Source organism: Corvus moneduloides, chromosome 18, assembly GCF_009650955.1.
Source record: "Corvus moneduloides isolate bCorMon1 chromosome 18, bCorMon1.pri, whole genome shotgun sequence".
NCBI lineage: Eukaryota > Metazoa > Chordata > Aves > Passeriformes > Corvidae > Corvus > Corvus moneduloides.
Window position 1 is genome coordinate 2,329,637 of NC_045493.1, and position 16,759 is coordinate 2,346,395.

General features: G+C 43.4%; 1 protein-coding gene across 1 annotated transcript in view; it reads left to right on the plus strand.

The window, feature by feature from the left end:
* Positions 1-16,759, plus strand: part of MED13L (mediator complex subunit 13L) — a 333,660-nt gene that overhangs the window by 16,410 nt on the left and 300,491 nt on the right. Inside the window, exon 2 of the mRNA XM_032128437.1 lies at positions 2,607-2,844. Within this exon, the coding sequence (XP_031984328.1) occupies positions 2,607-2,844 (238 nt within the window). The remainder of the gene's footprint in view (positions 1-2,606; positions 2,845-16,759) is intronic.

Below are 16,759 nucleotides of genomic sequence, written 5' to 3' on the forward strand. Positions count from 1 at the left end.
CCTTGACTGTTTCATCCCTGCTCTGGGTGGGATGTTGGTGTGATACCTCTGAGCTGGCAGGAGGCCACAGGAGCCTCTCTGCTCTTTGGAACAGCTGAGCTCTGGCTTTTGCTGTGTGGTTCAAGCGAGTGCTGCAGTTGGGTGAAGTCCTTTGTTCAGTTGGGTTTTTTTGGTTTTGGTTTCTGTCATCTTCCTGTTCCATGCTCTTTGTGACTTAGCATATGTTCTTAGCTGGTTATGGCACAAATGTTTAACATCATTTTTTTCACAGGTTGCCTGTACTGGCACTAATTTTTGGTGTTTTGTAGTTCATAGTTGTATTCATGATCCTGTTTCAGAAACTCTGCCCGTTCCTTTTCCAAGCAATAGCTGGGGACCCATGTAGAATAGATGTAGATGTTTTGGAGGAGCCCTTTCTCTTGGACAGTTATTTAGTGTGTGAGGTATTCCAGCACCCTACTGTGCAAAAAATAACTTTTCTTCTTCCATTTTGCCTCTTCTTCCTGCATTCCCTTGTCCTTGTTGTGCCAGGAAGGTGGCACATGGCTGTGCATCTTGGCCAGCCTGGACTATCTTTTCCCATTTCCTTTTCCATAGTCCCCCAACCCTTTAGATGGCTGATCAGCATTTCTGTCTGCGTGCAAGAGCTCAGTGCTGGCTGTAGGAAGCCTCCAGCTGGGACAATCCAGGACTGGTGTCCTGCTGGCAGGATACAGGATGGCAGTGTCCCTTCTGCCCTGTGGAGCTGAAGGTGCCTGGTGATTTAGGGGCCTGCAAACAATAAACCCAATTTCCGTGCTGTTCAGTGTTCCATAGGTTTTTCCCCGTCCCAGTGCAGTGCTGTATTGCCATGTGCCTGGTGAGGCCTCTTCAGAGGACAATTAAATAGGCAATATTTAATTTAATCCGTGTTTGGGGAAACAGTCCTTGAGGCAGAGTCCCAGGAACTGTAGCCATGGGCCAGAGCCCTGCTGTGCCAGGCAGGATCCAGGAATGAGGTGGAACTGTTTCAGAGGATGTATTTACAAGATCCAAGAAATACTTGTGGTTCTTTGCTTCTATTGTTGGTATGATGAGCATCACCTTCAGCTCCTCAGCAGTTAACTAGCCAGCTTCTGAACCAGTGGCAGTTCCTTCCAAGTACTTTGGTGGACAAAAGTAAATTTTAGAGTTTAAACTTGTAAATGGACTAAGTTTGTGGACTGGAAAAGGGAAAGTCTTCTGTGTGTGACGGGGACTTTGGGTTTTGGAGGAGGGGTTGAATATTGTTACACAGGTGATGAAAATGAGAGGAATACATGAACTGCAAGTCTTTGGTCTTATTTTGGAGTACAAATTCATCCCCACAGTCAGTGTTTCCACTGGGTCTTTCCCGTGTCCCTGGCAGTGCCCTCTCCTGTCAGAGGTGTAGCTGCTGCCCTGCAGGGTTTGCACTCCTTGCTGCAGACCAGCTGGCTGCTCCTGCAGGAGCACCTGGGGCCGAGCACCGGCTGCTTCTGGGCAGCCAAGGGAAGGTGTGAACCTTGGAAAAGAAGCAGTGGAGGGAATAGCAGCAGCAGGAATGTGGTAACAGGTTGGAAAGTAGAGTACAAGCCCTCTGTGTGAGCAGGGTATACACACACCAGTTGTGTTTGATAACAGCCAGACTGTCCTGGGGGTATTCCCTGTCCTGTGCTGGGCAGCAGAGAGAAAGGGGGAGGCTACGACAGGGGTGGGGCAAACTGGGAGTGGAGGAAAACCACAAAATCACACAACACCCTGAGTTGGAAGGGACCCACCAGGATCATTGAATCCAGCTCCTGGCCCTGCCCAGACACCCCAACAGTCCCACCCTGGGCATCCCTGGGAACGGTGTCCAAACGCTCCTGGAGCTCTGGCAGCCTCAGGGCTGTGCCCATTCCCTGGGGAGCCTGGGTAGTGCCCAAAGAAAACCTTTCCCAAATATCTGGGTGCATTTAGGACTGGCGAACAGGATAGAAAATCTGTTCTTTTTGTTCTTCCTTGATGGTTAATAGGAGAATTCTGTCTGATTGAGAGACAGTAAATGGCAACTTTCTTTATTCTGCTTTTGTTCATTTGGGCAAAATAAAAATAAAAAGCCCATTTGCTAAACTTGTAACATCACAATGTGAAATTGTTTCACCTTTCCATCAAGTCACTGGTTTTCTTATGTCCTGTGGTGCTTTGTTGGTGACTTTCAAGTGGCCAACTTCTGGGCTGACACTGAGCTCACGTGGCCACCAAGCAGCCTTGTAGGGAAGGAGCCTGGTTCCCTCTCCCTGTTTGGTTTTTTTCCTTTCTAACTTGTAAGATGACAGTAAGATAACAATAAGGTTAGAAATTGAATGAAGCTGCTGGAAATGAATAGAATAGAAATGAATAGAAGTGAATCAGGCTGTGGTGAAAACCTAAATGCAGGTGTAAGCCAAGTTTATTCAGCGCTGTTTCTAAATTTTTTCCTTGAAGGGGAATAAAGGAAAATATCTGAATAGGAGGGTTTTTGAACTTGAATTGAGGAACTAACCATGAAAATGAAACAAACTATGAATATAACTAAATTATGGAGGGATCCACTGACTCTTTTCTTCCTTTTGTGTTTCCCACAGGCTGAACTCACGGGCATCAAATGGCGTAGGTACAATTTTGAAGGCCATGGGGACTGTGGGCCCATCATTTCAGCTCCAGCCCAGGATGATCCCATCCTGCTCAGCTTCATCCGCTGCCTGCAGGCCAACCTGCTGTGCGTGTGGCGCCGGGACGTCAAACCCGACTGCAAGGAGCTCTGGATATTCTGGTGGGGGGACGAGCCCAACCTGGTCGATGTCATCCACCGCGAGCTGCACAGTAAGTCACTCTTTTCTTTTCAAAGTTTCTCAATTGGTTCTATTTTTTCCAATGAAAAAGAAGCTTTATTTAAGTCTTCAACGTGCTACTATATGTGATTTTGTTGTAATTTGTGGTTTAAGACCTACAGGAAAGCAAAAATGCTGTAAATTTAACTTTTTTTGCCGTGAGTGATGCGGCAGATAAAATGTGAAGGGAAACTTGAACTCAGGAGTTCATGACCTGTAGTCATGACTTGGATTTTTGTGGAACCTGTAAAAATTGAGTAAATTCTAGTTCAAAGGATGATGATGATGATAATAATAATAATAAAATCCCAGCTCTGGCATAAGGCAGTAGCTGATGAAATAAATCACCTCTCCTGTAGAGTCAGGTGAACTCCACGGCACCCCAGGTAAATCCGTGAGGTCAGGACTTGCTCCTTGGTTGTGCTGCAGGATTTGAACATAATCCGAGGCAAGTTGCAACAAGTGAGTGGAATCGGAGGCAGGAAGGGGCAGGTGGGTCAAAGGTGATGGGGATAAGTTGGTGACTATGGGCTTTATGCAACTGGGATCGTCCTCAGAGTCTCCAGAATGTGGAGCCTTAACATGATAAAGCTTCTTCTGTCTGTTGTGGTCCTGTTTGGGTTTGACCATATCCACTATATATTATTTTCTTTTCAGTGGTGTATTGTTGCTATGACAAGACTTAGTTTGTCTGAACTAAAAGGTGTTTTATTAGGCTGTATGAATTTTACCTCCATTTTCACTTTGTGTCTTGCAAGAAAAGAACTGAAGTTCACCAGTTCTGGAATAATAACAGTAGTTAAAAGAAAAAATCCAAGCCAATCATAAGGATCAGGTTCTAGTTTCTTGGTTTCTTGCAGTGATTTTTTTATCCTCGTGACCTTTAGACCTTCTGGTGACTTGGTGATAAAATGCGTTTCAAGTACACCGAATATTTTGTTTATCAGGTGTGCTTGAGTTGTCCCTTATCTCCCACTTGTACCCTGCACTGTTTGGTCCTGGGTGATGGTATATTCATTTCTCTTCATTTGTTTTTCAGTTCCAAGCACTGTTCCAAAGTTCCTGCTCTGATGGCTGCCAGATTGTTTATTTGGCACCAGAGCCTGTGAAATCACAGATACGGAGCCCTGAGTACCTTGGGGTGTGTTGCACGCAGGTAGCCCTGTGAGCATGTATAATTAAAGAGAAGGCTCACAAGTGCTGCACTGAGCCATTCCACTGACATTCATCTTTTATGAGGCACCTGTTTTGAATGAGGGGATGGGTAATATTTCTACTTACCCAGCAAAGCTTTAATAATATATGCTTTTCTCTTAGTGAAGTATAGTTTATTTAATATTTCAAATGCAGGAGATGGGACTTAAGTGTCTTTTTATTTGAGGGGAGTTGCAGGTGATGCTTCTGTTCCTGTTGTAAATTGATGGAGCTTGTTTATATCTGACATCTTGGTTACAACAACGTGATGCTGCTTCCAGTGGTGCTGCTATGGAAATCCACTTAAATGTATGGACAGCTGAACCTGCTTGGGTGCAGTGTGGGGCAGGGTGTAGCAAAGAGAGGAGCATCACTGTCACACATTATTTGCCTGGTTCAAAATTCTGTGGAATCACGGAATTATTTAGTTTGGAAATGACTTCCAAGGTCATCGAGTCCAACCCTCAGCCAGAGCACTGAGTGCCATGTCCAGGTGTTCCTTGGACACCTCTAGGGATGGGGACTCCAAACCTCCCTGGGCAGCCCCTTCCAGTGATTCACAACCCTTTCCATGCAGAAATTCCTGCTGCTGTCCAGCCTGCCCCTCCCCAGCCCAGCCTGAGGCCGTTCCCTCTCCTCCTGTCCCTGTTCCCTGCGAGCAGAGCCCGACCCCCCCGGCTGCCCCCTCCTGTCAGGGACTTGTGCAGAGCCACAAGGTCCCCCCTGAGCCTCCTTTGCTCCAGGCTGAGCCCCTTTCCCAGCTCCCTCAGCCGCTCCTGGGGCTCCGGCCCCTTCCATGTCCTTCTTGAACTGAGGGGCTCAGAACTGGACACAGCACTCAAGGTGTTCCAGCATCCAGGCTGGAGCCTTCAGAGCAGTAACTTTAAGTGGAATTAAATCTGAAACTCGTCTGTTGTCGTGTGTGTAAATCCTACAAGGATAGATTTCCTTGTTCTATATTAAAAGCACATTGAAACACTTGTAGTGACTTATCAGATACAGTTCAAAGTGATGTAAATTGTGTAAGTGTTGTACATTTTCCTGCTGATAGGGCTGTCGGGCTCTGTTCAGTACATTTGAGAGTTCAAACATCCGTATTGACAAAATATTGAGCCTCAAATTCTGCCAGCCCAAGGCATTTATATCCATTGATTTCTTGAGATAGGACAAAGGACACAGTTTGTGTTCACTGTTTTGTGCAGCCCCAAGGCAAAAGGAACAAGTTTATTCTGCTTTTTATTGTATAAACAGGCCACAATACTGAAGTATTTGATAGTTGAAATGAGCTTCCTGAAAATATAAAGGATTTTTCCATGTGGGCATACAAACAGAAAATAGGAAAGTTACTGAAGCAGAATTTTCCTTGCCTCTCAGCTGGGCCAGGATAACATGATGCTTTTTTTGGGATAACCTGCTCAGGAAGTGAGCTGCTTTGGCTTCAGATGCTGTTCTGCAGGTTGGATTGTCACTGTGACTAAAGAGTTCCTTGAGCAGAGCTTTGTTGTTGTGTTGTATTCACATGTTCAGGAAGCACAAGGATGTGATGCTGCAAATCCAAGTGGAAGACTAGAGTCTACCCAAAACATTGTCCAAAACTATCCAAAACATATCATGTCTTCTGACTTTAGGGAATAATGGCTGTTAATGAAATCATGAATTCTTATCAAGAATGAAGTTTTGGATTTCTCTTTTCCTGCCTAGGACTTGTGCTTTAAAAGTGAAATAATTTGGTGATTTTTAAATCACTAAATTTTAAAGAATTTAGTTTTTAAATATTATGTTTTAATTCAAGTCTAAATTATAATTATGGATTTTTCTGGATAACAGAGTCACTCCACCCGTGCTGTATGATATATACTGCTTTCATAAACAGGTGAAAAGTCCAAACTGAGGCTTTGCTTTCAGAAGCACTTCAAAAACTTTTGCTCATGAACTCTAAGTGTTCCTTTATAACATTCAAGATTTGGTAAACAACAAATCTGCCTTTAATAAAAGAATTTCAAATAGTCCTAGGGAAAACAACTTAGTGGTTGTAAACAGGAGGTACGAGGAGAGTTGTTTATGTAGTAGCTTTCCAAAACTGTGGATAATTAAATGCTGTCACGGGAGATTAAGTAAAGACAATTATTTGCAGAGCAGTTATAGATCAGTGGAGTGGTTGGATTAGCTGGGAACTTCAGAGGCGTCTCTTGCACATTCTCCTACATTTCTTCTTCCTGCCAGCCTTAACTGGGGTTCTCTGGTTTCTGTCGTGGTGGCATTTAAAACTGGAAGAGGGGTTGAAGATCTTTATTTGGTCCTGGGTGGAAAAAGCTAATTGGTGTGGGGTCAGTGAGTGAGGGAAAACCGGAGTGATTCTGTAAGTCTGAAAAAGTTCAGTGTGCTTTAGTTTGTTGAGGTTTTGTTTTCTGGAGGATAAATGCTGCTCAGTGATACTGCCTGGAGAGGTTTGGCAACTGTTCCAGCCACGGTACCTTTTCCCATAAATCCATTTTCTTGTACATCCGACAGAAGAAGTGGAAGGAGAGGAGGGAGTGTCTGACTGTTGGCAGCGTTTTTGACAGGAAAGTTGTGGATTTGCAAGTTGTAGAGCTCTCATTTGCATTTGGTGACCAAATACCATCTGGAGCATCAGAGAGAATTTAGACTCAGCTCTTGGGTTTTCTCTCTTCTCCCACCCCTGCCCTGGACCCTGTGGGTCCCACACGGGTTATAGGGAAGGGACATCTGTTCCTCAGTTCCCCCCTTTGCTTTTGCAAAGAGCACTTTGCTCTGACATTTTACACAACTCCAGGAGCTGGACTTGATGATCTTGTGGGTCCCTTTCAACTCAGAGTATTCTGTGATTCTCTGGCAGTTTTGTCTGTAAATTTGTAATCTCTGTACTGGATTTATGGATATATTCAGGTTTGTCTGCTGCATCTGTGGTACAGAATATTGGAATTCTCAGGGATAATGCAGGGATAATGATGTGTACCGCTACTGAGAACACAGCTTGGTGACTGTAAGCACAGCACTGGAGGTGGACTCTGGAAAGCTGGCAGGATGTGAGACAGGAGCTTGAAAATGAATAAATTCTGGCTGTTTGATAGTTCTTTAAGTAAAACTGCATCCTTCTATCAGTTTAGTAGCTTGTGTGCCTGAACTCACTGATTCTGGTAGGTATTTGGGATTTCCATCTGATATATTGCCCTTGATCCATTAATTTCTGGAGCTGCTTCCCCAGAAAAGAGACACTAATTCACTTTCTGCTATGTAGAATGTAAGACTTTGGGTGGAAACGCTTATGAAGAATAGATTATCTTGAATTAATTAGGTGAGTCTTTCCTGAAAGATTATTGTACATGATCTTTGCAGCTTGGTGAGTTTAAAAACGTAGCTGAAATTTGAGCTGTGACAGGAAAAACCCGGAGCTTTGGCTCGTTCCTGTTTATGAATTCTTGGCATATCGGGCTGGCGCAGCCGTAATCCCCCGGCGCTGATAAAAGCGAGGAGGGAAAAATGCTGCCTGTAGGAAGGGCTGTGTGCAAGGCACCCACATTAACCCACGTGGTTGTACCCCCAAATTAATTTCTGCTATGGTTTCTCTACCTGGAGTTTGCTGATTTTTTGCCTACAGGAAAGCAGAACAGGCCAGCTCCGTTTCAAAGGATCTGTCTCGAGGAGAACAACGTGCCCCAGAACTCAACTTAGGTGGTTTTATTCCTGCTGGGAAGGAAGGGTTCCTGATGCTCCCTTATGAACTGCCAGATTTCAGACTTGCATTTATCAGTCAAGTCTTCTAAATTAAGTCAATGTTTAACCTGTAAATGTTTAGTAGTTGGTGTCTGTCAGCATTTATTAGGGATTAAAAGAAAAATAATGGAAAACTTGGAAAAAATGATATTTTTTGGTTCCGCTAAGGTAAAAGAGAATAAAGCAGTGAAAAATCTACTTTCCATTTCAGTTTGAGTCTAGTTAAGGTTCTTTCAGGGTACTGTGTTATTTCTGCAGTTGGGAGCTCTGTCAGGAATTACAGTGTGTTCTAAGGTCTGTGTAGTGAGATACGTTAATTATTGAATGAGAAGATGTTCCTGTCTGTTCAAACATATTTTAAGTGTGTGAAGCAATGCATGAAATGAAGACTGAGCCCCCTTGCCATGAAATGGGTGTTCAAACGAGAGTGCTCCTCAGTCTTCATTCTAGGATGAGATTATGGGAAGGGAGAGAGTCGCTGCTGGAATTGCATTACAGCTGGATTGGAGACCTCCTTGGATTTACCCAAAGGTTATTCCTGGGATCCCTGAGCTTAGGTGAAAGCATGGGATGTGCACTACAACAATTTTATGCACCCTGAGTAACTCCATAAAGCCCAGAGCTCTTGCCATGCCCAGTGGTACTGGGAAGGAGAGCAGCCAGGGCATGGAAAAGCAGCTCACGAACACGGAATAAAGGAGCTGAAATGCAAGGCTTTTGGAAGGCTTTCCATCTAAAAAGCAGCAATGAATATCAAGCAGCTGAGTACCACTTATTAATAATTTGAGTGAAATCTGAAAACGGTTAATTGCCGGTTCTTGAGCGCGGAGTGGAATTAACAAGTAGGTTCCTATGACAGAAGACTTTATTGGAATATTAAGTTACTGAAAAGTCTGTTTCTGGCTTGATTATTTTCAATAAGATAAGTAATTTGCATATTCTTAATTGCCTAGCATAGATTATTCCCAAAGACATGAAAACAAAGTTCGACTTTTCCATTGTTTTGGCAAGAAGATGGGATTGAAAAGTGAATTCCTACTTTCTCAGCTCGCAGAATTGTTCCGTGACCCTTATATCTGACACTGGTAATTGGTGTCCAGTGATTGCCAGTTGAAGTTCAGCTTAGACAAAATAAACTTTTTCTTTTAAGGAGGCATATTAAATGAGGTTATTATGCCATCATTTGGGATTAAGGAATTGCTTCATGGGAAAATGCCAACTCCTTTTATACACATGAAGTTGACAAGAGCCTTATTGTGTCTGGGTGAGATGTCTTCATTTTGTTTTGTTTTCTTTTAAAAATAAATGTTCTTCCCACCACTTCAACTCCTTTTACTTGGAAGTTGGTTTATGGGAGTAGTTTAAAAAAAAAATTAAAACTGAGTGTCCTGTTTGGAATTCTGACTGCAGTTACCTTTGCCTTAAATCCTCTTTCCTTCAGTGGTTTTGTCTCCCCATGAACAGGGAACCTCAGTGTTCAGAGCAGGATCCAGTGAGTACATGTAGCATTTGTGAATTCATTACCAATTCTAGTCAAGAAATGGACTTCACTGATCTTGTATGTCCCTTCCAGCTCAGGATATTCCATGGATCATTCTCACAGTGCATTTTCCCTCTTTATACAGCTGGACATATGTAAGGCTCAAAAGTTATAAAAAAATCTGAAATCTACCAAAGGGCCATATGTAAGAAAGCCTGATGCTTTCTGTTATTTTATTTTATTTGTATCACTCAAGAATTAGCATCTTGATTTTGTTCATGTCTGGGAATTTGGAGCTTTTGCTGTTGATTGCAACAAATTACCTTGTGAAAACAGTTTGAAGGAAAGACACTGATGGAGGGCAAAGCCAAGAAATTCTCTGCTGCTGAATCCATGTGCTTCCTCATAATCTTTCTGCTTTCCAAATGTAAGCTCAGCTCAATTGAAATAGTTGAAATTTTGAATAATTAACCTTTAGGTTTTATTGGCCACACAACAGTTCTTGTTTTTCTCTGGTGCTCTTGTGGGAAAAGGAGTTGGTATTCCTGAGGCAACATTAACAGCTGCCTTCTGGAGGGACACTTAATGGTCCTTGGCAGGACTGTTTCAGCAAGGCCAGACTTAGAGCAAATCCAGGATATTTAAGGTGGGATAGAACTGGTGCTGTGGAAGTGGAACTGCCTGGAAAGCGCTGGAAATCCAAAGCAAGGTTCCAATAGCTGGGAATCCCTCCCAATACCAGCAGAGTGAGGTGTTACTAATGAATCCAGGAGAACTATTGTGTAAAATGGGCTTGGAATTAACTGGAGTGTTGAGAACAAACTCAAGTCCAACTTCTGAATGTAAATAAAATTGATGTGTTACCACAGGCAATTCGGTGAACCACGTAATTAGGTTTTTTTCCCATGAAAAACGAGACATTATGCTGCAGGAAAGCAGTATGTAAAGGATTTATATTCTAGTTATATGAAAATTAAACAATCATTAAAAGACTGTATTTTTAAAAGTGCTGCTGGGGGAGGGAGAAATGAAAAAATCCAATCAGTAGAATTTATTTTTCAGCGATGTATTGGGCAATATCAGCCACGGTAGTTGATGTTTTTTCCTTTAGGGAATCTCTTTTTCCAATGAAATGAACTCACTTAACTGTGTGAAGTAAATCTAAGTTAGCTTGAAGTGAAATCTGCATTAATAGGGCTCATTACTGATGTTTGTATTTTCATGTATTGAGTAATTCTAAGAACACAGGGTAAGCTCTACTGGAAAATGTAGGCTTTAAAAATAGATGAAATGCCACCTTCAGAACAAAATGATTAAAAAATTGCATACAATTGCATTTTGGTAATGGCATTTTTAGACTAATTAATGAACTTTAAGTGACAATCAGGGTGCTGGATTGCAAACAGAAAACACTGAAACACAGCTCTGCTGATGTTAACACATCATTGCTCTTCAGAGAGAGAAGGTTTTCATTACATAAACGTTACTTTCTTTATTCTAAAGTTCCTATTAAAGGTCATAAATCTTAGTACAGAATTCTTCTGCTCCAAACCTGAGACCAGTCTCATTTTACGTGGACTTCATTGTACACCTGCACTTGCTTATCCTGAGATTTGACTGTAATCTGTAGGACAAGTACCTTGGATACCTGGCAGCATGTCCATGTGGCAATTCCCAGATGTGATCCGTGGCTCGGGGTGTCAGTGATCAGCCAGGAAAACCTGGGGGAGGCAGCTTTGGAAATGTGAAGTCTGTTCCTGATGTTCATTAAAACCTCAGGGCCCTGAAGCTGGAATATGGTTTTTCCAAAGAAGCAAACATAACCATATTCCTGCGTGGAATGAAGAGGAGGAGCAAGTGCAAAACAACTGAGCTGTAGTACATGGGATAGGTTAAGAATGAGGGTGGATTCTTACCTTTGCTCTTTGCCCACGGGAAGTGGGGGTTTCAAAAGGAAAAGAAAAGGCTGGAGTTGTGCTGTTAGTTAAGTATTAGTCTGATGCCATGAAGATTTTTGCCTTTTCTTTTTTACCCCTGTTATACCTTTTTACAGCTTCTGTACTCCTAGTGCTTTTTGCCTACATTCTTGGACTTATTTGTCAAGGAAAGAGACTAAACATTTTAGAAGCTTCGTAGCCAGGGATCAGTGTGCCCCAGACCCCAAGGTCCTCTCCAGAACACATTCTGTAAACCAAGATAGAACCATCCAGGGGAAGATTCCTTGGGGAGGGGGGGCTCACTTGAGCCTCTCATTGGGGAATCTTTGATAGATATGCTAATTAGTAAAGCCTATAATGTTATACCCAATGTTGGGGGGACACGGAGAGGAGCAGAGACACAGAGACACAGGGAAAGACTCGGCGGGGTGCATCTCGATGCATATGACCTGGACGTGTACACCTAAGGATCCTTAAAAATAAATACCAAGGTAAAATCCCTTTTCCCCTTCTAACCGTGTATGCCTCTTGATTTTAAGACCAGGAAAAGGCATCAGTCTTTTGGTTAAAAAGAACCAAGCACCCACGTGTGGCAGTCACTCATATAATGATAAGTAGAACTTTGAGTGGAACGGTGTAAAATTGATTTTCCAAGGCTGAAATGCTCAGTAGTTAGAAGGGAGGGTACAAGCCAGAGGAAAGGCTCACTGCAGGATGGGCACAGCTGCAATGCTTTTGCCTCCTTCTTATGTAAACCACACTTAAATGTTGCCGTGGAGCTGAGCAGAGCCAGCAGGAGCTGCAGCCCGGGCCCGGGAGCTCAGCCTGGCTCAGAGCAGGAGAGGCTGCGGTGCTGCTTTGGTCCCACAAAGGCCCTGCAGCTGTCCCTGTGCTCCCTTAGCTCAGGGCTGCTGGCTCAGGCACAGTTTCAGTTTCTGTTCCAGTGCTGAGGGCTGGGAGCTCCCCGAGCTGCCTCTGCCTCTTCCCAGCCCTGACTCTGCCTTGGCACGAGCCCAGTGCTGGGCTGGGCCCTGGCACAGCCACTCCGGTGTTCCTGGCTGTCCCAGCAGCCTTTCCTGCTCAACCCTCACAGCCCTGATCCCTCTGCTCCTCCTGGGCAGTGCGTGCCAGTATTTGCACAAAATCATGGGTCAGTCATTGCTTTGGAATAGTCAGTGAGCCAGAGGGGCCAAGCTGAAATGCTTCAAATTTCTGTAACAAATTGATGGGTGGATCCTACAAATCACCAGGCAAAGGTAGCACCTCAAATTCCTGGAGAAATTGAAGTGTGAATTTCCTCTGTTAAAGCGCTTATATTGATAAACTTGGTTTTAGAAGGAAGAACAGAAGGTGGCAGGTGTGGCAGTTTCTAGGCAGGAAATAAATATCAGATTTTCAATAAAACATTTCTATTTTGTAGTTGTTCCGTGACATTCTTGTTGCTTCTGAAACGCAAGTAATAGAACACCTTTCCCACCAAGGGAAACTTCCAGTCACAGGTGCTGAAAGGATCATTGTACAGGATTTTTTTTACTGGAATGGCTTTAAGAATTTCATATTCATTCTTTAAAGCTCTCTAAAGAGGTGGGAGGTATGGACAGTGTTACTGTGCCCACAGGGGTACAGCAGGCCTGGAGGCTGATGGGTTTGTGGTTCTGGGGAGCTGGAAGGAAAATCTCTTGTCCCTTTGGAGTTTGATAAAACTGATTCTATGCAAGACTTGCTACATATGTCAACAAAATTCCCTGGAATCTTCTCTAAGGCAGGTGAAGGGGGAAGCATGTGGGGTTTGTCTCCCCTGTCATTATTTTTGTCTCTTCTGTATGAAAAGGATGTGATTTCTGGTATCATGCTGATGAGCAGTGTGACTGTAAAGCAAGTTTGGCTTCTGTATTTGAGTGATGTCCTCTGCTCTGATCAAGGGCTGGAGGTGATGGTGGACTGTGCTGGGATAGGATGGGGAAGGGCTTAACTGACAATCCTGCCCTTTCCAGAGATATTCCTGAGAATTCTGCCACTTTAAATGGCTGCCAGTCAAGAGGAATCTGCGTTCCTGTCAAAAGCCTTATAGGTTTTCTTTAATGTGTAATTGGCTTATTGAAAGAGAGCATTTTATTTTTATTTTGTACTAACTTATAGTTTGAATACCTTACAAGTAACTTAAGAATTCTCTCACTATCCCTAACAGCCCTGAGCTGGGAGTCTAATTTGGACTTTCTATACAAAGCAAAGTGAGATTTCCATTGCTGCAGCATACTAAAATAAATTAAATACTTCACTAAAGCTGGCGTGTCTGGAAGTGGTGTCACCATTGTTGCTGCTGCTTCTCTGCTGGTGTTGGTGCTTCCAGCTTCAGTAAGGCCCTCTGGTCCTCTGCACAAACCCATGGAATTTATACCCAGAAGGGTTTTGCAGTCCAAATGGAGGAGTTCCCACTCATTTATTCCCATTCTTTGGGAAACAGTGTTTTCAGGAGCTGAGAGTAATAAAGAGCAGTGGGTTTGAGAGATCTGTCCCAAGAGCCTTTGTACCTGGAGAAGCTGTCCTTGGAAGTGCAAAACTTCCAGACAGATATCCCCTGGCCCAGCTGTATGTGGAATTATGGCTCAGTGCCTCTCTGCCTTTTTCCTAAACTAAACCAGACTGGAGGAAGCATTATTTTATTACGATTTCTATTGCTGTAAACCACAGTTAAGGCCTGGAAAGTGTGAAGAAAAATGTTTTGCCTGCAAGACTGTTACTGCTCAATCTCAAAAGAAACGCACTCTGGTACTGAAATTCCTAATCCCTCCCTTTTGGGATAGGGGTTCCTGCCTGGCCTTGTCCTGGGAGGTTCTCAGTGAGCCCACAAAGGGTAATTGGTGAGCAAACGTTACACTCAGCGCTGTTTGCTTGTCCTGCCCCAGACAGCTGCTGTAGGATGGCTGAGCCTGGGGGCGAGACACTGCTCACATTCAAGGGCTCAGATTATTGTGTGGGAACAGCAGAGACAAAAGATCCTGCTGCTTAAGGGTAGACTAAATATATATTTGTATTTAGGAAAAGAATTACTGTCTGAAGAAGTGACTTTTGAGTTTAAGGTGAATTTACTTAAGTTCAGTTTTCAGTTTTTCAATGAGTTTTTGCAATTATTTCACACATTTATTTGTTTATTCCTGAGTACTAAACACGCCAGCAAACCTGTATTATAAATCCCCTAGGGAAATGTTAATTTGCTTTATTTTCCCTCTTCAGGTACTGACTACAGTTTACATTTTGTCATTAATGCATTGAACAGGAGTTTCTGTAAGTTTCTGAAACTCAAAATGTTAAAATTGAATACCAAGCCCAAATTGCCACTTGCTGCCTTCTTAGGATTCCTGCTTGTGCTCCTGAAACACTGGGAGAAGCAACTGAGTTTTTTTAGTAGTTTCTGGTGAATTTACTTGCTTTGTTTAATTGACAGGTACACTGAAAAAGTGGAGACCTTGGATTACTGGTGCATTGGGAAATCTGGAAGCTGTTCATTGTCCAAGATGCCATTTTCTGGAGCTCGCTGAAATAGCAGGATATCAGAGCTGTGATGCTGATGTAGCCAAAATAAGAGGGGCTGTGGAAGGAGCTGCCCACGGAGAAGGCTCCGTGATTCATTTCTGTGCGAGTTCAGAATCTTCCAGTGCTCAAACTGCTGAGCTCAGGAGTTCTGTCCTGTCATTTGTCTTTGTTTTAATGGGATTAAGTAATTATGTGTGCATTTTCTTTCAACTAACCAGCCTGATAAAAGCAGGCACAACTGAAGAGCCTATGAATTGTTGGCTCTTGTGTTCCAGCAGAAGTGCTTTGATGGCTCTGCAGATTTTTACATCTTGGTGCATATATATAGCTGCCCTACTAAGGTGAGTAAGGCCAGAGAGTAGTTTATGTAACTGATGGGCTGAGGGTCTCCCCTTGGGAATGTGCCTGGGGGAAAGTGGATCTCAGCCACAGGGCAGTTTTAAGGGAGCAATCCCTGGCACTTCCGAGCAGAAAGAGAAGCTGTTCTCCCCAGCACTGAAATAACTTCATTGGAACTAATCACGTCTGGTATTGATACTTTGGATGTATCAGTCGTGGATTCAAATACAGATTTTGCTGCTGCTTTGCAAACCCTCTGCCTGTGTCCTGCAGCTGTTAAGACTCACTAGTTTTTTATAAGTTTGACATCCATCTGATTTTTCAAGTAGGAACTGCTCACGGTGTATCATGGCATCTGCAACCCTTTGTGTTTAATGAATTCATCAGGTGTTTGCTATGTGATATCATCAACTTAATTCTTTTTAGAACTTCATTCTTTCTGCATGGCGTGTTTATGCATTCAATTTTATCTTTACTATTAATTCAAATTAAGTCTTGGTTCGAGGGTTTATGTAATCACTTTAATGAAGTGGCTGTGCCTGCTCACTGCTTCTTGTTTATTTTAAATATTGGTCCGGGGAAGTAGAGGTTTTAATGCATTCAAAATTATAACCAGCAATAACTACGCAATAGTCCTCTATGAATTCAGTTTTAAGAGCTCTGCATATAAGATGACTTTTACACTATTGTGCTGTCTCATAATTTCATGTGAGAACAAGCTGCTGTTAATTTGTTTTCCTGTTAGTCCATATGTGTCAGAGGCAAAATTTGTCATTCCTCTTCTGGCTTGAAGTTGTGTTGTCAGCAGATCCACTTCTTTTCTGGAGTTTCCCTGTTACACTTAACAATGCAGTTTCTGAATTTTTGGGCTTGTGGCCACTGAATCCCAGGTAGCCATTTAAATTAACCTGTTAGGATGAGCAATGAATTCCTGCATCCTAAAAATGATTTCTCTTGTCACCTGTACAGTTTGTCAGAGGCTTTCTGTGGTTACTTTGCACATGTGAAGTGGTCTTGGTTTAAGAACAGTGACCTGTGATGGAAATGCACAACAGGGGCAATAATGAGTCCAGGCCCCTTGTTTGCCTGTCATACACATGGAGTTGTTGGTGTCCCGGTTTCCTCGTGCAGTGGACAGGTTCTGTAGGAATGCTGAGCTCTCAGGTCATTATACCCTCCCTCACCTGGCTGTTTGCAGTGGTTTCCAAACCACACCGGTGGCTGCTCTTGCTTTGGGATCTGGAGCTGCGGATCCGACTGGAACCAGGAACTGGGAGCTGCCTCAGCCAAAGCTTTTGTGATCAGCATTTCCCCCCTGGCCACCCGCTCTAAGCTGTGAAGTGATCCAGGATGTGTGTCCAGGATGTGGGATGGAGGAGGAGGAGGGAGTCTTGGTCCAGGATTGCTTTTAAGTGCTTGTGCTGAACAAGCAGGCAATGCAAATGGTGAATGGAAGGGAAGGCTGGTTACTGCTCCACCTTGTCTCCGTGTTCTAGGAGCTGGGGAAATTGGGAAAAGGAGAGAGGGCTGGTGTGGAAATGTTTGAAACCAGCAGATACCCATTTTCCCCTCTCGCTCCTCACACTACTCCCAGCTAAGTCTTCCTGCTAATCCTCACGTGATTAAGAATGTTGGATGGTGACACAAAGAACTCTGCAAAGTAATGCTTAAGGATATCCCGCTGTGTG